The following is a 21899-nucleotide window of genomic DNA, read 5'->3' on the forward strand; positions in this document are numbered from 1 at the left end:
ACATTGTATATATATATATATATATACACACACTTCCTCCCTGTATTCAAACTTGCAAGCTTTATTGCAAACCTTAGATGGTGTCCGAGCACAACGCTACTGCCCACAGCCTGGTAAAGGATGCCTAAGAGCATCAGTCTTCAAACCAAGGTGATGTGTAAAGTGTAAATGTGTATCATTATAAAATAAATATATATAATCGATTAAATTCAGATATCCAGGTGACCCTTTCCGCTATTAGCATTTACTGATTGATACCCTTAAAGCGGTATTCTCTTTATTTTTTTTTTATTTATCTTTTTTTTCCAGTGTGACCAAGACATCTGACAGCCTAAACTGTTGGACTATTATGATCATAAACGTCTAAAAAGCATAAATACCTTGGTGCACTATAGGGTATCATTCCCGGCCAGCTACCTAGGAGAACAGTTTTCATTGTGTGTTTTTTCTAAATTGAAGATTGATGCTCTTAGAGGTGCCCCACATCATTGTTAAAATTCAAATCCTAAAGGAGTTTTTGCACCAAATGAAATCTAGATCCATTTGATTATAGGTTCCCTTGAGTCCACTTAAGTCCCTGTTCAATTCATTTAAAACCTGATGTGGGGGAGATTTCCGAAATGCTTTAATGTTGTGGTCTGGCACAAATCTGTACATCTATACAGCCTGTGAAGCAGACGTGCATGCTCAGTGCACATATATGGAGCATCAATGTCTAGCCTCTCATTCAGTGCTTAAGCTCAGAATGCTTGTTATCCTTTGTCTACAGGTTGCACATTGGTGCTCTTAGTTTGCAGTAGATTGGAGAAGACATAAACAAGGCTGGCAACAGTGATATTGTGTTAAGTGTGCACCTGCGTTGTGTTTTACAATTGGCAAGTTGATTAGAAAGGAGACCTGATGGCCAATTTTTATTTAAGATAGTGTTATCTTTTATTAGGACTGGCCTAGACTAATGTCTAAGGCAGGGCTCGACAAATCCCAGGTGCCAGGTAACTGGCAACTAGAAATTGCATGCTGGCGCCTGGGCTTTTGTCACTCCTAGGGGTGCGGGATTCCCAAAGCCCAGGACATTCAGTTCTGGGTGCCAGGCAGATGGGGTTTTTTTTCTACATCTAGCCCTGCTCCCGTGAGCAGGGAAGCCACCACTCGTTTTGTACAAGTGACCAGGATGTGTACACATACATACAACGGTCCTGAAGTAGTTAATACTACTTTAAGTCAACAGCATTTGATGGGCACTTGTCAGTTTATTGCACAGGGGTCGCATAATGGTTACCACTTTAAAGGCTGCGATTGATGGAGCTGATGTGCACGAGAAGGTGGGTCTCGTGCACATATTTTTGTGGGCTGAATGACTTTGGTTGCTACACAGTAATAATATAGAACAGGATGTGTGATGTTTGTAATTATCTATTAGTTGTGTAGGCTTGATTTATACAATTATTGGTAATACTGGAACATTTCCAGCTTTGTAATTACTGAAGGTTGAAGAGCTCTTGACAGCAGAAAATTAACAACTAAATCCTGGTTTGAATTTGTTTATATATTTCAATGTGATGGTTATAAAATGCACAGCTTCAAATAAAACAACATAAATCTCCATTTACTAAATAGTTTTGATGTACACAATATAAACATGTAAACCATACAGGTTGGGAAAAATAATGTAATCTTTGTCGATATCTCTCCCCTCCCGACCCCAACAGCATTTTTACACGCATATATTTGTTGGTTTCAAAATCTGTATTTTTATTTTTTGCTAGATTAGCTGTGTATCTGTGATAGCCAGAAATGAATTTCAGTGTGTGATGTCAGACAGCTAAATCAGCCCAGCTGCATGAGTCCCCTTCACATATTAGTTTTTGTGACTACACGATCACATGCTGTTGCTTTTGAATGGTTAATTCAATGGCTTTTATAATAAGCGAGTGCAAAGAACAGAGGTATTGTGCAAACCAGAGTAACCAACTGCAACCTGCTAGATAACAGTGTGCTATAGACAAATCGCTGATCAATGATTTCTGTTTATACACAATTATTTGGGTTATTTTGCACACTTAAAGTAGTATGAAGCAAACAAGATTGTGATATTCTATTTTGCTTGGACTACTATTTCTATCCTATTTCTATCCCCAATCTTGTTGCTGGCCAGTGGCTCTGTCTCCCAGTAGAGTAAGTTTGCACCCTTTTAGGTATTTTAGTGTTCGACATTAGGTAAAGGGTTAGTATTTAGTAGTTTTAGTTATGTTACTGATAAGTAAAATTATAAGGGTTGTAGTTGGGGTTAAGGGTCAGGAAAATATAAGTGTTATTTGAAAGTGTTAGGTTAAGGGTCAGAGTATAGTGTACCAGATGTAAATAATATATGGGCAATGCTAGTGTTGCTACATAGCATGCACCTCTAGGTGCATGCATATCGGGTACCTTTCTGTAATTAGCACATGGGGTTTCCCAAATTCTTAGACACATGGGTATGCAATAACTGACATTTCCAGAAGAAACATCTGCTCCACCCTCTCCTGCCTCCCAAGTCTCACTGTTCACCCATCTCTGTGATGGACATCATCCTCAAACAATAGTGAGTGAGTCAAGGCTTTTTATTGACATTTGCCTACTCCAGTACTGAATATGAAAGTACTGACATACAACGGGGCCTGCTATATGAGGACATTGGCAATAACGGGACCTTTGTTCTTTCAAGAGTATCATTGAACACGGTTTAATATTCACTTTGTTCAGTGGCAAAGGCCCGGCCTTAAAACTAAAGCTGCCCATACACTGTTTGAAAATCATCCATTTCCTGATGAATTAGCGAAAATGTGAGCCGATGTTTTAATGGACTTTTGTTAAAGGAGCTGGTCCTAAAATCCTCTTTGCTGCATTTGGTCAGATGAAACCTGGAGCAGCAACTCCTGAATATAATAGCCGGTAGTGGGTATTCCTCCTTCAACACTGATTAGGGCCTTTCCAGTTCACAGCCTTCACTTCTAAGCTGCAATACATTAATATGTTTATTCTTCGTTGTGGCTAGGTACTTTTTTTTTTTTTTAATTCCTTTATAAATTGGGTGGAGGGTTTTGGTTAGTTTTGAAGATTAAAGTTTAAGGTTAATTTAAGATTTATGTGGAGGGGTAAAGATGTGTTTTAATGGTTACTATTAGGTTAACTTTTTTAAGTTTCAAGTTGAGGGTTAAGCATTGGGGTCAGGTTTAGGACCCATTCAAATCTTTCTGTTCTGTTGCATTAATGTTGCTGGCAGCAGTCTGAAAATTGGGCATGCACCATTTTTCCCAACAGTAGTACCTTATTGTGTGGTGAGTTTGCGTTGGCTTAGTGCATAGGGTGCCATTGAAAATGAAGAATAGGACTATATCACACTAACACGCGCATGGTGCGTAGAGTTAAAATGCACGTTACTGCACCAGAATGCATAGTTCTGAATAGCCCCTTAGGGTTAAGAATAGGTTACATGCCAAAATACGTTTTAGGCATTGTTCAATTTTCAATGTGAATTTTCAGTCCTGAAGGCACCATACTGAAGCTAAGAAGTATAAACGAAGGTTGTTTGATTTTTCATAAACCTTTTCTGTATAAGTAAACCTATTATTTTGTTGCAGTAACCTGGGTCTGAGCTAGGTAAAGAATGTCATTCATTTATTGCAGATATGTAACCTGCTAATTCAACGATGGGAAACCTTGCTCAAAAAATTGTCATCACACCACTTTTTTTTCTTTCAGTTTTTCATTCCTGTCACAGTGAAGAGAAATGTCCTCCATGTACGTATCTTACACAGAAATGGTGTATGGGAAAACATGAGGTAAGTTAACTTGCTGGTTATGTCAGCAGTAGTATGAGATGGTAAAGAAGGGAAATACAGAATATGTGTAATAAAACACAAGCTACTGGGGGCACCTTAGGGCTAATTTTAATACCACTGTTTGCACAAACAGACATTGACTGGAAGCTTCTTTTGTAGACCCACATATTCTTTAACCCTCTTCTGATGCTCTAAATACAGTTTTACATTGCAAGTTATTTTGGGTACATAGAATGGTAATTTGGTTGAGTGGTAGACTTGTTAAGCACAGCTATCAGGCAGACTCGGTAGAATTTTCATTTTGTTAGGCAAATGTTTATTTTTGTGTGCAAAGATTGCCAGATTTTCTTCATTTTACTGGTCAAAGCATGTTTCCCCTGGTATCTACTAAATCTGCTGATTGTTCTAGCTTTAGTGATCTACCTGTAAAGTTGAATGTCCATACATAGGGACAGAGGAGTGACATTTGGTAACTTGTGTGATCCTTCTGCTCAGGACTGTATTATGGTCATACATATTGTTTAGTATTCATGGGAGGATCAAGGACTGTCTTTAGTGACACGGAGCATATAAATTGTTCTCTTGAACCCTTTTTGACATTATAGTAATTTATCCATTTGCTTCTGATTGACTTTGCACTTTAAGTACAGCCATGGACATATTTGGGTAACTTTCCATGAAAAAAGGAACCCACAATATTCTCAAATAACTTGACACTGGCAAACCTAATTGGCAGCCATCATTTTTCTACAGGTACCAACAAATCTGTCCAGGCCATTTTAGAATATCTTTGAAGAATAAGCTATAATTTATCTCTTTGCACACATTATTAATTTATTTATGCTATGACATGCCAGATACATGCAGATATGCATGAGATGTGTGTATGTGTTTATACCGTGTGTATAATATATACACACATACACATGCATACGTGAGTTGTGCATCTCCAATAGCTCATTCATTTGTGTTTTCCGAAACTTTTTTATTTTTGATAAAGACAGAGAAGCAGATTGGAGATAAGACTTTAATCTGTTTGTCCTTCAGTTCTCTGGTATATGAAGTGAAGAATTGAATGCCTATAAGGTTTATTATTATATATAAAAAAACTGCTCAGATAGGAAGTATTTACTGTGATAATCTGAGTGGCTCCGTTCCACTATTATCGATCCGGTATTGGTTATTTACCAGCTCACTGAGTGGATACATGTGCATGCTTTGTCCAATTGGTGTGTTGGTTTGGGTGGCTCCGCCCCACTGTTGCAGGACTCGTGTATGTGATTACACCAGTCTAACTTGTTGGGCAAGTTGAGGTTGGCTGCAACTAACTATCTAATTGCCTACTGTGTGCTACATTGAACACTTGCACTTATTGGGAGTTTATATTATATTTTTGCTTATATTTGAGCTTATATTTTTGTTTATATATTATATTTTTGCTCATATTTTTGCACATTCCCACTCTCCCTTATGGCCGAATACAACTAGCTTTCACTATTTCGTTTAGACGGAACCTCGGAGTTGTAGATTTTAAGAGCTACACACAAGAACCAATCGCTCACTAGGATTTTTATTAAAAGGCCATCACACTTTTTTTTTTATTATTATTATTTCACAGACATCACTCACCTTATCCTTCACTTTATATTCACTTCAGATATTTGCAGAATAATTTTTCACATTCAATTAATCACCACGGAACCATACTGTGACTATTTTCACTACTCACAGTAAAACCAAATAGATTCACTTACCAAGCGCAACATACCCACTTCTCTTTAAAGTATTAGAGAATTGGTAGCTTTTATCATTTGAAATGTTAAAATACACGCCATTTTTATTAAATTTATGGTTTCAGTCTCCAGTTTTGGCATTCATTTTGTAAAGGCTCAGCTTTCTCATTAAAGAAAATAAAAGAGAAATAGTGGTGGTGTTTTGACATTTTAATATGCAAATCACTTAAGCGATGTATGAAAGAAGGTTCCATTGACAGTGCTATATAAAGACAGCATGCAGTATGAAAGTACACACTAGGGAGCTTTTGACAGTTCTAAAGTACGAAAATATATGGAATTGCCCTGAATTATCCTCTCAATAGACAAGCAAGTAAATAGCTATAGTAACTTAGAACATTTACGGCTGCATATGTAATTTATAGTCTGGGCCTTCTCCCTCATATGGAGTAAGCATGCTGACATTCTAAACACGCTTGGAATTATAGAGCTCTTAAATGCCATTTTGTGGTGTCTGAGAATTTGAAGCCCTGATGCAGTAGAAGCTTACATCTACAATTCTCTTTATCTGATGTACAGCCACTGTGCCGAACTGCTTAAAGTTGCATTTTGGAATGTCTTCTTTTTTTTTTTTGTATTAGTCAATCTCAGTCTTTGCTTTAATAGAAAGCTACTGGTACATGTTCTCTGCCACTTGAATGTCTTTCCCTTTTAAAAAAAATTTTTTTCATTTATGCTAAGCAGTTTATACATAGTTGTTAATTACATACCCTGTCATCTGCGTTCATAAATTTGCACATAAGTTTAATTTAGTAATTGCTTACTACTTTCTTAAATGTAATTTTCCCACTCTGCTTCTGAAATCTGCAGCATTTCTTTCACATATATGATAATGCCTAACCTAATGCTATAGATTATTTAAGTTTATGCTTGTGTTCCTTTTTTTTTTTTTCCCAACCCAGCTTAGGAACAACATCCCCTGTCATCTCACTGACATCTCCTGTGGCCTACGTTGCAATCAGCTCTTACAATGTGCGATGCACAAATGCAAAAGGATTTGCCACAAAGGAGAGTGCCTCATAGATGAAGACTGTAAACAGCCCTGCACTCTTTTAAGACAGGACTGTGGACATCCGTGCTTTGCTAACTGTCACCCGTCACAGCCCTGTCCAACGTCCACCTGCAATGCACAGGTAATGGATACCATAACACTTTAATGAACAGGCTAAATGTTTATCTTGTCACATGAAATGCATTGACTACACTAAGGACCCATTCAGAGTGTGCCAACTGTGTTATTTTTTGCCTGGTAATGGATGTTGCTGTAAGGCAGACCATTCACTTTTGTGGTCTACCAGTGCACTGCAACACATATTTTCATGGACATACACCATTATTTTACAAACCACAATGTATTGATGTTTTACAGATGAGAAATGTGGTGAGCTAAACCACATGTATTGGGGTGCCTCTTAAAATGAATGTGGCACCAATACACAATCTTGGATTTATCTGTTACAGTGCGTTGGGTAATGTGCAGCAAAATGTGAGTTTCTGTAATGATCACTCTATAGTCTGAATGGTCTCTTAGGCTTCATTCACACAAGTCTTCAAATTAGTTCTCTGTATTTAACAGCAAGCAAAATCTGGAATACTTTAAATGCTGCTGTTTACACTATAGCCCTCTAGTTTAAAAGAATATTGCTTGCTACAGTTTAGACATATTACTTACATATCACATTACTTATTACTGACTTTCATTTCAGTAACAACATTCCCACACAGCTCTGATAAGGGGGGGGGGGCTTGACCGCAGAAACAAGTTGGCTGACTTTTAATAGTGAACCATTTAAAGGTTAGACTGCCATTGCACAAAACAGACCAAAAATTGGTCATAAAATGCACAGTATTTAATTTACCTCCAATGGCAGCGCACTGTAATGGTTTACTTTGTGTTGCGGTGCATTGCAGATCATGTGTGTTTTGGTGCCATTACAAAATTAATGGCACCGAAGTGCACTAATGCATGCATGATGTATTCACAACACATCACAGAAGATAATCTGAATTGGCACTAAGTGTATTCTTTCTTGGAACAAGCAGGGAAGCCCAAATATTTCTTGATACCAACCTCCTGTAACTGTTTAACTACAGCAAGTAAAATTAGGTCACTAACCTAGCTATTTTGTCTGGCAAGGGTGTCTTATGTCCAGTATGTCAAGTAATTCAAAGAGTTTATGTATATGCATTTCATCTGCATATTCAGTTGTTTGCCTCTGGGGCAACTTAAAACATGCACAAGAAAAAAAAAAGGCAGTTTCATTGTTTTAGGATTTTACATGAAAGAATTGTCCCATAAAGTGATTTACCTGCTATCTACAATCGGTACATCCCATGGAAATTGTTGACTTTTTCAACAGGCAAACATTAGATCTTCATTTAAACAGTGCCTACATTGTTTTGACCTCTCCTTAATGCAAAATTCCTTCAGTTGCAAAATGGTTGTGGGTTTCATTCCGTGCACTGCCCATAAGCCCCCTCCTCTCCTGTGTGCACACACAACACACATCATTTCACTGGGACTCAAATCAAGGCTTTCACTAGCACAGTCATTCTTGTAGTAATGGAGTCATTCTTTCGTGGCTTTGCTAGTGTGTTTCTGGTCAGTTCCACTTCAAACTTCAGACAGATGGCCTTACTATCTCATCAAGCACACTTAATATGATGCCAGATTTGCAGTTGACTCTGACTGCAAGGTGCCTTGGCTCTGAAGCAGCAAAGCAACCCTAAACTATAACATTTCCACCATCATGCTTCACAGCTGGTATTGGATTCTTCTCTGGAAGTGCTGTCTTTGATTTGTTCCACATATATCTACTGTTAGTAGGGCCAAACAACCTTATCTTTGATTTATCAGTCCAGAGCACATTGTTTCAGAAGGCCTGATCATTGCCTACTTTAAATGGTAAACTGCAGTCTCGCTCTAATGTTCTTTTTGGGCAGCGAGGGTTTTTTCCTGGCATGCCTCCCATGCAAGTTGGTGCAATCCATTTCTGATTGTTTGATGCATGCGCTTTGACGCCAGCTGTGTAAGTTTCCAGTCATTAAAACCTATACCACTTCTAGATTATTTTCTTCTTTGGTTTCAGATTATTTGCCGATCTTTTTAAATTCCTTGCCAGACTCACAGCCATTAGTAACCTTCTTTCTAAGGGCCTTGGACAGCTTGTTTAAATATGGCATGATGGCACCACTCCTCCATAGATTAAAGGTGGCCATACACCTTACAACCATTGTACACCCTCGTCCGTTTAAATATCCCATCATTCACAGATCAATGTAGTTTTCAATTATCGTTCATCAGCAATACTAACTGGCCAAATTTCGTCGGTCGGCGAAACAGATTTCCTCTTGCACATGTGCAGTGTTCATCTTGCGATTTTTGTTGTATGAAAACGCCACGCTGATTTTTCGTCCGTTTCGGCCAGTTGTACAGTAATTGTGGTTGTGCACATCCCATCAAGTGGCCGCTTATCGGGCGAAACCGCAATTGTGGACTAAAAATCGAATAATAATTGTAAGGTGTATGGGCACCTTTTTAAGGACCTCTAAACCCTAGATATCTGAAGTTTACATAACAGGTTCCAGCTGTGGAACACCGGATTGTAATTTTAATGGATTTGAAGTGCTGGTAAATGTAAGGGTGTACTTAGTTTTTCCATATGTGAAATCTGCATTTCCCTAAATTTAGATTGTGATAATGAATACACTGCGCCAGTCATGTGTTTCATTTATTTAAGCATATCACCTTTATCTGTAGGCACTGTTTCAATAAGTATCTGATGTTTGCCTGTTAAAATGTGTTGAAAGTCAACAATTTCCATGGGGTGTACTTTTTTTTTTTTACTTTTCTGTATATTGAATTAACATAAGTAAAATAAATCTTCCCTGAAATAATCAAAAAATCAGACCATGTTTGGCAAAACTGTGAAATAACACACTAGTGGCGCTATTGGTGATAAGACTCCTTGTTGTGTATGTAAGATAAGAGCTGGTTGCTATGAATAATAATTTCTGGTAAAGTTACATAGTATTTGAAGTTGAATAAAGACATTAGTCCATCAAGTCCAACCTATTAGCATCTCATTCTAGGAGTACCAGTGGATTATATGATCAGAATTTACACAAATGTTAGCATATTATAATATGAGTGATGTTATATTCAATTATTCATAAAAAGCAGTACTATATTGTAGTTGCAGGTTTTAATTATTTGTCCGTAATCATAAGATATAGTGGTATGGGATCTTCTTTAGTTTATATAACCATATTCTAATGAGTTGAAATCTCATAATTATCTAATGTCACTTCTCTGTCCACCAGGTAGAGCTCCAATGTGAATGTGGAAGGAGGAAAGAAAGTGTGGTTTGCTCAGTGGCTTCTTCGGCCTATCAAAGGTTCATATCTCAGATTTTATTCTTTCTTGTTACATAAATCTTGCACTTCCCCTAAAGGGAAACCTAAAAGGAGCCTCTTCTTTTTAAAAATGATAGTTCCCTGGCTGTCATTCTAACAGCAAAAAGTTTCCCAGCACACTCACCAGCCATCATGCAAAAAAACTCGTCTCACCACTAAGGTTAAAAACAGAGGTTTAGATGCACGTCTTCTGCAGAAAATGTGAAAGCCGCACCGCCTTGCCAAGGCACCTCTATATAGTGCGGTCCTAACTCTAAACTGTGAGAGCCTCTATCTTGGAGCACATGTAGCAAAAGATAAAATTGGGTGCAGGTTTGTCCAGAGGAAGCCCAACCTCCCTTAAAGGAGAACTATTGGGTTAGGGCTTTTCCCCATAGTTCTCCTTAGGGTAACGGGAGGACACAAACTAGCGTCCTCCCGTCACCCTAAGCTCAGTATACCGCGAGCTACAGCTCGCGGTATACTGAGACGCCGCAGCTGAAGCAGATCCTGACAATTATGTCTGGATCCCCCCCCCAGCTGCGTGAGTGACAGCTGGCTCTGCCTATCCGTTCTGCCAGTCAGCCCTGGGGGATCGGAGCGGGGAGTGGGGAATCCAGCCACTCCCCTGTCACAGCAGAGAGCTGTGACAGGATCGAGAACTGAGCGAATGCCGGTATGTGTTCGCTCACTTCCCGATCTACTGAGCCGACCTGTGACAGTTTCATTGTCACAGGTCGGCTAGAACTATGAGGTGAGTGAAAGCACTCGCCTCATAGTACTCCTTTTAAAGGCACAGGGATGCACAAGGGACCCCGCACATCACAAGGGCAGCTGAGAACCCCCATGCTTCACTGCACCAAATCAGTCAAGCAAAACAAATGCATTCATAATTTTTTCTTTCAAAATAAAAAATTTTCAAAAAAATCCATTTTTTTTCCCCCATGCTGGCTGGTGAGTGTGCTGGGAAACTTTTTGTTGTTGCACTGTATAAAGCCCTTCCGTGTACACCTTGCTGTAAAGCTGGTGACAAATTGATGAGTGCGTTTGCCATTTCTTTTGCTCGACTGTCATTCTGACCCTCATTTCCAGCATAATTGTTTAAGGTCATACACTGTCAGAAATGTAGCATTTTCAGAAGTAGACCAGCAATGTCAACTTCCATACCTCTTTCATATTTTCTTACTTTAAAGAGGATTCTTTTTTTATAAGATACAGTTACAGTTCTTGTACAGTAGACAGAACTTAATGTTTTATGTAAAGCTGGCCTCTGAAAGGAAGATGGCTAAATAGGAATAACAGCTGATTATAATACCGTGTTTCCCCGAAAATAAGACACTGTCTTATATTTTATTTGGCTCAAAAAAAACACACTAGACCTTATCTTCGGGGTAGGTCTTATTTTTTTTTTAATGTATAACAATCCAAAATGAATGCAAATCCAAATGATATAATCCAAAATGGCAAACCTGGTACCTTTCCAAGAGCAATTTGGTAACCAATTGCTGTCCAGAATGAGCGAGCACGCTTTCCTCAGAGGCGGAGTGCATTTGGTATCACTCCGCCTGTGACAGGAGCCGGCGCTATAGAGGAAGCATCGGCTTATGCAGCTCTGCTCCCTCCACTGCCGCCTCGCTTCCTGTAGCGCTGGCATTGCTGGTACCTCCGATTTTCTCTCCCGCGGCTCTTCAAGTTTCCCCTTATGCCACCACCGGCCCTGGGAAAGGTCACAACTAGGTCTTATTTTCGGAGTAGGTCTTATATTTTAGCAATTCCCAAAAATAGTACTAGGTCTTATTTTCGGGCTAGGTCTTATTTTCGGGGAAACGGGGTACCTGCTGCTATCTTCTCTATTCGGCTGCTTGGTAGGTGCAGGATACATACAGCAAAGTCTTGTACCTTTTGTTCTATACAGCAATGTGTTAGTAAGCCTGTTTTGGGATTTTTAAGAATTATATCAATGCTTTGATCCATCTATTACAAAAATTGCATGGCCCAAGAGTTGTCTGCTGTCTCCTCTGATCGCAAAGCTCTATCTGTCACATTAAGCAGAAACAGCTCTGTGGGGGGATCTACAGAGTCAACACTGCAGGCTGCATTTTAAAAAATGTGCCCTAAAAAGCAGACCATGGTACAAATAGAAATATAAACAGCCCCAAGTGTTTTCAGGAGTCATGTTATTATTTTGCAAATATAGTTAAGTTAACCTCATCCATCTTGTCCATCAACCCATGTTACCTGATGGGTTTTATTATAAAATAATTAGAGGTGTACGTTTTTGGATGTGTGAGCATTTTCTGTCCTTTTTTTTGTCTTCACTGAAACTGATATCAAAGTCAAAAGGATTTTAAAGCCATTTCAAATGCTGATGAAATCACTTACAATGAATGCTGCTCCTTAATTACTAAGGTATAATTGTCATACACAAGTAATGACTGACTATATTGACCTCTTTTCTAAAAATCCTCATTCAATTATAAGGGAAGAAAATATTGAGGGATTTCACTTAATAGGCATCAACTTTTGTTTTATAGAATAGCTGCTATATCTATGGCTGCAAAGCTCTCTGAAATGCAACTGGGGGATTCGGTGGATATTGGAAAACTTGTCACCAAAAAGGAAATTAAGCAAACAAGGTAAGGCAATGTGCTTGTCTTATTACAAGACCCAGAAAATGTTTGTAGATTTATTTTTACTTTCCTAATCTGCATTTGGTTCTGGATCAGAGACTTTTTAGTATTGAGGCAAAGCATTGATTCTGGCTGGCTGCAGCGGTCTGTGTCCTTTTTTAATCCCCGCTGCTCTCCCCGCCTGTATGGGCAAAGGCACGGGGGACACAGACCACTGTAGCCAGCACCAGCGGGGAGGTGAGACCGCTGTGACTGCCTTCCTCCCTGCTGCCCCCACGTACCTCCGATGCTGCCTCCGTTACTTCCGCTGCTACCCAGGTTCTTTTCTGCCCCGGCCCGTTCCTCTGCTCACCCTGCCACTCCTTAGTCCCATTCCTCTGCTCGGCATGTCCCTCCTGTCACCCGGTGCGTTCATCCTCTGCCCCGCCCCCATGCCTCCGCTGCATCTAGATGCTGGGAGCTATACCCAGCCTGTTATTGGATATTTTCAAATGCAATAGCAGGCTGGCCATTGCACCTGCCTGCTGTCAATCAGCAGAGGAGGACCTGATGGAGAACTTTCCCAGCATGCAGTGGGCGGGTGCAATAGCTAGCCTACTATTGGTTATTGCAATTTGAAATATCCAATAGCAGCCTGGCTATTGCTCCCAGCAATAAAGTAAAAAAAAAGTTTTAATAAAATTAAAAAGTTAAATAAAAATTCAAAATGCAAATAAAAAAATAAAGTTTAATAAACTAACAGAAAAGAAAAAACATTTTTTTGGGTGCTATTTTAGATATTATTGTATGTGATTTTAAATACGTTTTGGTTATACAATTCATATTTTAAATCCATGAAACGAATAAAAATGTCCAATATAATACATTTATTTAAATAAGTGTGTGTAATTATCTATCTATCTATCTATCTATCTATCTATCTATCTATCTATCTATCTATCATCTATCTATATTATGTGTGTAGATAGATAGATAGATAGATAAGTCATTTTCAGTTTTGGCCTGACAAATTTTGCTCATCCAGGAGGTGCGGTGCCATTCATTTCAATGGATCCCAAATGCACCCTCTCTGGAACGCGCGGTACTGTAATGCCCTGTGTTCCAGTACAGTACGAATTTTAAAAATGTGCATTCCGTTTTTCTGAAGTAAACTGTAACGCTGTATTTGTGTATTTTATTTTTAAAAAGTTTTTACTTTTTTTTTTTTTTAATCTGATTAATTGAAGTTAATAATCGGCTGACCGATTATGAAACTAATTGTTATCTGCAGTCCTAAACTGTTGTGTTAATGATAGTGACAGACACATTTTCCTAGATATCATTTTTGATGTTGGTCATAGTTGCATTTAATCACAAACATGTAAGCAAGTTATGCTACTTCACTAGACTTGTATTTCCTTGCCATGCTAAGTGGAATTATGTTTGGTTTTTTTTAGCAAATAGTCTTTATTAGAGTTTTGTCAATAAGAAAAACAATAAGACAATTCGGTCTGCCGCCCAAAGGGTACAGGACAGCAACTTGTAAGAAACATCATAAAACAAGACCTAATATAATATAGTGTGATATCACCAAAGGTACCAAAGTACAGCATTACCACTATAAACAAACGCATTTGTAAAAGATACGTACATGTGGTATAACATGGTTTCGACTGGAATTATGTTTTATTCAAGGACATTGAGGAGAATTGACCTTCTGTTTAAAGTGGCACTAAACTCGGGAGGTAAATTTTAAAAATGCATTCAAGTACCCTAACTATTAACAAAAATGTATCTCATTTGTGCATTGCTCAGCTGTAATTCATCAAATCATCTCTGAATTTGTACGGACACTGTCCTTCCTTCTGGAGGGTGGCTACTTTTGTTCCCCATCGTCCCTGTGTGTGTGTTGTAAAGTAACCACTGTTCCAAGCTTGCTCCCTGGATGGACTACAATCTCAATACAAGTTCGTATTCTAAACCTGAGATTGTAGTCTATCATGAGAGCGAGCTTTGAGTGGTGGCTACTTTACAACACACCCAGGGACCATGGGGAAGTAGCCACCCTCCAGAAGGAAGGGCAGTGTCAGCATGAATTTAGAGTTGATCTGAGGATCTACAACCGGGTGTTGCACACATAAGAAGTTTTTGATAATAGTTGAAAGTTTCATGAATGAATTTTTAAGATTTAACTATTGTGTTTAGTGTTGCTTTGAGTTGCATGAATATTAGTTGGATACATTGTAATGCCTTATCTATTGTATAAAACGTGTCTCTATAGTACACCATGTCCTGAAAAACACCTTCCAATACCATAGATACTGATTTTAATCGCCATGTTTTCTGCAACAATTACATATTCTGAAGTTTAACAGTGATTATATTTTTAAGTGCTACTGACGTTCTCATTACACAAATTGGATAGCACATTTCAGTTCCGGTTCCCATGTCATATTTGCCTGTATTCTCTGCAAAAACAATATGAGTGGGTGGTTGCCTTTTGAATTTTGATTTTGCAACGCTAAGTACCAATTTTATTTTGATTATCACAGCAATCTGCAAAAAAAAAAAATATTCAGCGGCCACGGTTTTAGGCTAATTGTGAAAGGTCAGAACAAGTAGGCGATTTAAGTACTATGAGCAGTGGAAAAATGTTGGCTATTTGGCCCTGTAAATTAATACCCTTCTGCACTTCTACAGCTTGCTTCCCACTGACTGGCTTTTGTTTTTATCTGATTACAGGTTGCAGTGTGATGAAGAATGCTTGGCTTTGGAAAGAAACAGGTAAGCACACACATTTGCATTTCTTTGGAGTGATCAGTGTATTTTATCTAGAGTTTGTGAGAAAAGCTGTACTTACTGACGCATTTAACTGACAGGCTGTCTGATTACATCTCTTCTAAAGAGGGTGTATTTTTAGAACTTGACTGTACTGATTAATGCCATTGCAATAGTAAATTCAGACACATACTGGTCAACTATAATGAAAAGGTCATAGAATGGAAACCCACTTCTGACTGGGACTGGGAATTTAGCTAGTATTGGTAGATTCCCTAGCGTTCATGTACCTGAAAAGCTACGTGAATGATTGGTGAAAAATAGTAACTCAAGTTGACTTTGATTTACTACATCTAAATATCCCATTGCCTGAATGACTTACAACTTAAATTGAATAGACATTTCCTTTTTATCTGTGAGTTGTTCTCTTGTTAATGCAATTTAATACTAACTACCTTCTAGTTGTCTGTTTGTTTGTCCGATTCAAATTCTGAGTCACTGACCAGGATCAAGTATGCATATCAGAATATCCAAGTGAAATGGCAGTCAATTCTAAGCGTACAATCCAGGGGCCTACTGGCAACTTTTAGCCCAGGGGACAAGTACAACCCAGAGGCCCATGGTGCAGCAACTTGGCCCCCCTCCCGCTCTGCCTCTTCCCCGCCTTCTCTCTGCCCGTCTGCCACTTTTGCCTTCCATGTAACGGTAGTGTGAATGGTTGGGAGATGTGAGGACTCCTAATAAGTCCATGAAAGGGGTGAGTGCCTGGGGGATGGTGCTCTCCTCCCACTGGGCTCCCTAGATTATTCTGTCCTTACTCCTCTCCATGTCCACTACTTAGGCACTCTCGCCCACTGTAGACCGCCGCTGGCTGTCCATGCTTCTGGGCTGTGAGCTGTGGGAGGTTAGTGGGAGGGGCCGGACAGTATCAAAGTCAGTGTTCTATAATTTTTCTCGATCCTATATATTTTCTCGGCTGTGTCACTTCCAGTGGGGCCGAGTCATCCAAATCAGCTGTTTCATGACCCCCTTTCTTCATGACATGCACACCTGGAAGTGACGCGGTAGAGAAATGTATCGGTTGAGGAAAATGAAAGCACACTGGTGCTGTGCGCGTATACGACTGCTGCGACCCTGGTAGTTCTGCCACCAACTCCAAGCTGTAGAGGGACTACAAATCTCAGCACAACAACAATGCAGAATAATGCCACCAGCTATAGAGGACTATAAATCTCAGAAATACATTGTACAGCATTGCAGAATGGCATTGGCTATAGAGAACTACAATTCCAAGCAATACATTACACAACAATGCAGAATACCATCAGCTATAGAGGACTATAAATCCCAGCAATAATCACTACCAACAGCTATAGAGAACTACAATTCCCAGCAATACCATTATACAGCAATGCAGAATGACATTTAGCTATAGAGGACTACAAATCCCAGCAATACAGAATAATATGAAGCTACATACTCTGTTGCTCTGGTTTCGCCGCCCAATGTCTCCAGGGTCTCAGGAGGGTTGTGCAGGCTCTCTCCAGGGGGTGCAGAGAGTTTCATGAGTGCATGTGGGTGCAACAGAGGCTGCCTAATTAGGCTCCCTAATTAGGCTCTCAGGTGGCCAGTGCGGAACGTCAGGTGGTCAGTGCGGGATCTGTGGGGGCACCCTAATCAGTGGTGGCTCTGTGGTAGCTTCCAGGTGGGTAGTGGGGGCTCCACTGTGGCCAGTGGGGGCTCCCTGGTGGTTAGTTGGGGGCTCCCTGGTGGTTAGTTGGGGGCTCTGTGGTGGCCAGTGGGGGATCCCTGGTGGTTAGTGGGGGATCCCTGGTGTACGGTGACCATTTATCTAGAGCTGCAGCTAAGGATTATTTTCAAAATCTATTAGTTAGCCGATTATTAAGTTCAATTAACCGGTTAATCGGGATAAAAATATGGCTCCAGTGATGGACTACTAGTTTGTATTGAGATTGTAGTCCATCACAGGAGCAAGCTTGGAGCGGTGGAAGAAAAAAAAAAGTGTGGTGTGCAATATAGTGAAATGGAAAGTGTAAAATTATACAGCAATCAATGCAGAATGGCACCGGCTATAGAGGACTACAAATCCCAATAATACATTATACAGCCAATGCAGAATACCTCCAGCAATAGTACATTATAGCTGGCGGTATTCTGCATTGCTTTGTATAATGTACTATTGCTGAGATTTGTTGTAGTCCTCCATAGCTGGTGGTATTCTGCATTGCGCTGTATAATATATTATTGCTGGGATTTGTAGTCCTCTATACAGCGCAATGCAGAATACCACCAGCTATAGAGGATTACAAGAAATCCCAGCAATGCATTATAGAACACCATGTGGGGGGGGAAGTGCAGGCTTACCTGAGCAGTCTTCCAGCAACTTGCTTCTGAGATCGGGCCTGTCTGTCGGCGGCTGTCATCCCCCACACCTGCTACTCCTTACTTCTCCCCACGTCCCTGTGCCGATCATGGATGTAGGCGGGCAGGGAGGAGGTGTGGAGCGTGGATGCAGGCGGGTGGGTCTAGCAGCGGCAAACGTGAGAGCTCCTCAAGGCTGACCTCGAAAGGCCCCCGTGGGTGGCCATCTACAGAGCCTGATCCAGCCATCCTGGATCACATACCAATGCGATCCGAGCTAGCTGGATCTAATCGGGCACTGTAGAGGGCCGACCGCGTGGGCCTTCCGAGGTCAGCCTTCAGTAGCGAGGGGCCGCCGAGTACAGAGCTGCATCTGTAGCGGCTCTGCACTCTGTAAGTGGCGGCGGAGGGAGCCACTGCACCGGTGGCTGGATAATTCTTTTAGCGGAGGCCAGTGACGGGCCGCGGGCAGGGGCTGTTTTTAAAGGCAGCAGAGAGGCCCGGGGGCAATTGCCCCCCGGCCCAGTCCGCCCCTGGTACAATCACCATTTACTGCTTATTGTCTTTATTGTTGAATCATGAAATACACTAACCTGTTTAAGCTGCATTTAAGTTATGGAGCTATATGGCATTAAAAGCAAAAGGTGTTAAAGACATGGCAGGTATAGAGTACCTCTGATTTTGAAGTTGCAGGTCATGTCAGCTGAGGAACTAGTTGTTAGGTTCTGCAGATGCATCATGGCATGGGCCTACTGAAGCTATTTAATGCATATTCTGTTGAGGAGAATCTTAGACTGGGAACAAACATGGGGATTACAGTATATACTGCATCTCTCTTGGCCTGATAAATTAATTTCACCAATAAGAACTTAAGCCTGGGCTGGAATTATCCTGGGGCTGGTCTAATAAGCCTGCTGCCCCTACAACTTGGCATGAAGGCAGAAGTGTTCTGTGAAAACTGCAGAACTAGGTGAGCAAGATACATTTTTATACTAGATGGCTAAGGATGCACACAGCAGAAAGGTCAACTTACTTCCTGTGCAATACAACATTTTTTTAGAACAATTCTCTCTTTGAATTGCCAACATAGATGATACAGTATATTTAAACCATTTTTCTCATTTATAATAAAAACAGAGGTTTTACTTGCATGTATTTGCAGATATGAGTGTAAGCTGTATACTAGTTCCAGGCTTCTCCTGTGTTATGCTGTTCCAAGGTTAAAGTCGATGTAAAGCACACCTGTAGAAACACGGGGGGGTTACCCTGTGTCCATCTAGGAATTAAACTCTATATGAAAGGGATTTAAAATAATGACTAAAAGTACTTTTTGCTAGTGGCCACAACACTACTTCCTTTCACTGTGCACAGTATTTGGCAAGGGCTGTAGACAGGCTTGAAAGCCACTGCAGTCACCATAGGGACTGGACATGTTTCAGCAATAATTTTTCCAGGCTGCCATTGAAGTAGACTGAGAGTGACTGACTGTGAGCTGAATGATGTAGGAACAAACAATAGAGAAAAGACACAAAGTAATTCAGCATGGCTTCTTGTAGTCTAATAACAGGAGCATGCATAGGAGAGTGACGGCTCAAACACTGCTTTTGAAAGGCAGTTGGTGTGCATTATCACCGTAAATGAGGAAGTCCCGAGGAAGCCATAATATGGATTTACTCTTTTACGCGATGTCTGGGGTAAAATAAAGATTGCGTTTTTCACATTAAAGGAGAACTATGAGATGAGTGATTTCCACTCACCTCATAGTTCTAGCCGACCTGTGACAATGAGACTGTCACAGGTCGGCTCAGTAGATCGGGAGGTGAGCGAACACATACCAGGCTCGCTCACCTCTCGATCCTGTCACGGCTCCCTGCCGTGACAGGGGGAGGGCTGGATTCCCCTCTCCCCGCTCCGATCTGCCAGCGCTGACTGGCGGAACGGACGGGGGAGGGGGCGGGTATAGCTGGCTCTGCCTCTAGATAGGCAGAGCCAGCTGTCACTCACGCAGCTGGGCGGATCCCGTCATCTACGTCGGGATCCGCTGTGGCGTCTCAGTATACCGCGAGCTGTAGCTCGCGGTATACTGAGCTTAGGGTAACTGGAGGACGCTAGTTTGTGTCCTCCCGTTACCCTAAGGAGAACTATGGGGAGAACGCTGACCCCATAGTTCTCCTTTAACAGGATTTGCATTGACGTACAGTACACTTTAAAAAAGGAGGTTTCTCCATAGGGTGTTGAGAAAATAAGTGTTTCATGTAAAAGCATCACAACTGTGAAATCTGTCTTCTAATATAAAGCTGAAGGACAAATGTCCTTTATAGAAAACAGGATTTGGTGCATGCATTTATTATAAAATGCGTATTCTTAGATAGCTATTTTTTGAAGACCATTATGAAGCTGATAGTAGTTGAAGGCATATTGCTAAACCCTGCTTCCTTTCCTTTGGTGTCTAGTTCCATGCTTGCCCTAGACATCTGTCTATCAGAAAACATTGTTGGATAGTGTACAGAATAAAGTTTGAGCAGTGTTTATGTAATTGCAGCATTTTCCTTGTACGGCACCTTTATCCAAATTAAGTGTGCTTGATGAAATACAATGCAGTCCTTGAAGCTGAGCTAATGTCCCATGGTGAAAAGATTTACAGTCAAAAGTCGCATTATGAAACTGGCATTCTTTAAAAAAAAAAAAAAAAAATTACAAGTGTATGTATACTGTTTACTAATGTCCATACTTGTATTCTACGTGTTATATACGTTGTCAGTCAATAAAAGAATACAAATTACAAAATTCAGGTTACACCAAAAATCTGTTTGCACATTCAAAAAAAAAAAAAGCCCCATAGTTATTCTGTTGGACAGCAGTAGTTCAGTGAAGAATGGTCATAGAATCTTTGCCACAGATTCATAGAATTCATCCTATCTATGGTTGCACAAGATCTGAAGTTCTTTTATTTTACAGAAACATGAAGATGCTGTGCAAGTCGAAAATCTTGCTGCTTTATTTTTTGTCTACCAAAGCTGGTCTATAGATTTGTGAGCAGAATAAGACAAATGACAAGGTGTTTGCTTTCTCACTTTTCAGACGTCTGGCAGAAGCCCTGAATATAACTGAGAATTCTGATCCTTTTAATACTCGTTCTGGGACAAAGTACAGTGATAGCCTGAAAGATGATGCAAGGTTTGTAAATGTCCAGTGATTTCTTCCTGATGGCACGCATTGACATTGCATCCATGTCTGAGGGCCTGTTCACACCATATGCAGTGTGCTCCAACGCACTGCATCGCATTGCGGCCGGCACACTATTTTGCCAGGCAGCAGGGGGCGGGCCATTGAAGTGAATGGCGCCATAGCCACGCCCTCCAGCCGCAATGCGAACGCCCGCCCGGGATCGCAGCGCACATTGTGCCTGCGGTGCGGTCAAAATGCTGCAAGCACTATTTACCTGCACCGGACCGCAGTCGCAATGTGCCTTGCGGCCGGAGGGCGTGGCTACGGCGCCATTCACTTCAATGGACAGCCACGCCCCCTCCAGCCCCACGAAATACTGAAACGGCAGCAATGCAGTGCATTCCGGCCGGGAACGCACTGCCTATTGGTGTGAACAGGCCCTAAAAGGAAGCGTTCTATATTTCAAAATAATTGTATATGACATTTAAAGTGTTCACTGCTCATTTTTGTCTAGGTTAAAAAAAAAAAGTTATACTTACCCAACCCTGAGTTGGCTTGCTCTTAGACCGGTCCCTGGAGCCTGTCTCCAGTCTAAGGTCCCATAAATCATTACTATCTTTATACAATGAGGACGTCAAGGGACATTGCAGTGCACGAGGAGGCAGGCTTCAGTGACCGGGGAAGCAGGCATCTTGCTCAGCGATTTGGGTGAGTATAACTTTTCTTTTAGCACCTTGACTAAAATGAGCACTTAACCCTTGCAATGCAAGGGTCGCATCACTGTAAGGGTTAAGAACACTTTTGCCTGGCGTTCTTCTTTAAGATCATTTGGAATTTATGAAAGGTATGCTATGTCTGCATCCAGTCCCCTGCTATGAACAGCTATGACAGCGATCACATACAGGTCATATTTCAATTCTACCATATGTGTAAACAGTTAATAGGTTTTAACA

General features: G+C 40.7%; 1 protein-coding gene across 1 annotated transcript in view; it reads left to right on the forward strand.

Annotated features, from left to right (window-relative positions):
* Window positions 1–21899, forward strand: part of NFX1 (nuclear transcription factor, X-box binding 1) — an 89720-nt gene that overhangs the window by 59431 nt on the left and 8390 nt on the right. The window contains exons 15-20 of the mRNA XM_018558801.1: window positions 3742–3821; window positions 6517–6747; window positions 9938–10011; window positions 12544–12645; window positions 15361–15402; window positions 20860–20955. Of these exons, the coding sequence (XP_018414303.1) occupies window positions 3742–3821; window positions 6517–6747; window positions 9938–10011; window positions 12544–12645; window positions 15361–15402; window positions 20860–20955 (625 nt within the window). The remainder of the gene's footprint in view (window positions 1–3741; window positions 3822–6516; window positions 6748–9937; window positions 10012–12543; window positions 12646–15360; window positions 15403–20859; window positions 20956–21899) is intronic.

Source organism: Nanorana parkeri, unplaced genomic scaffold (assembly GCF_000935625.1).
Source record: "Nanorana parkeri isolate BGI_ZX_2015 unplaced genomic scaffold, ASM93562v1 scaffold359, whole genome shotgun sequence".
Classification (NCBI taxonomy): Eukaryota; Metazoa; Chordata; class Amphibia; order Anura; family Dicroglossidae; genus Nanorana; species Nanorana parkeri.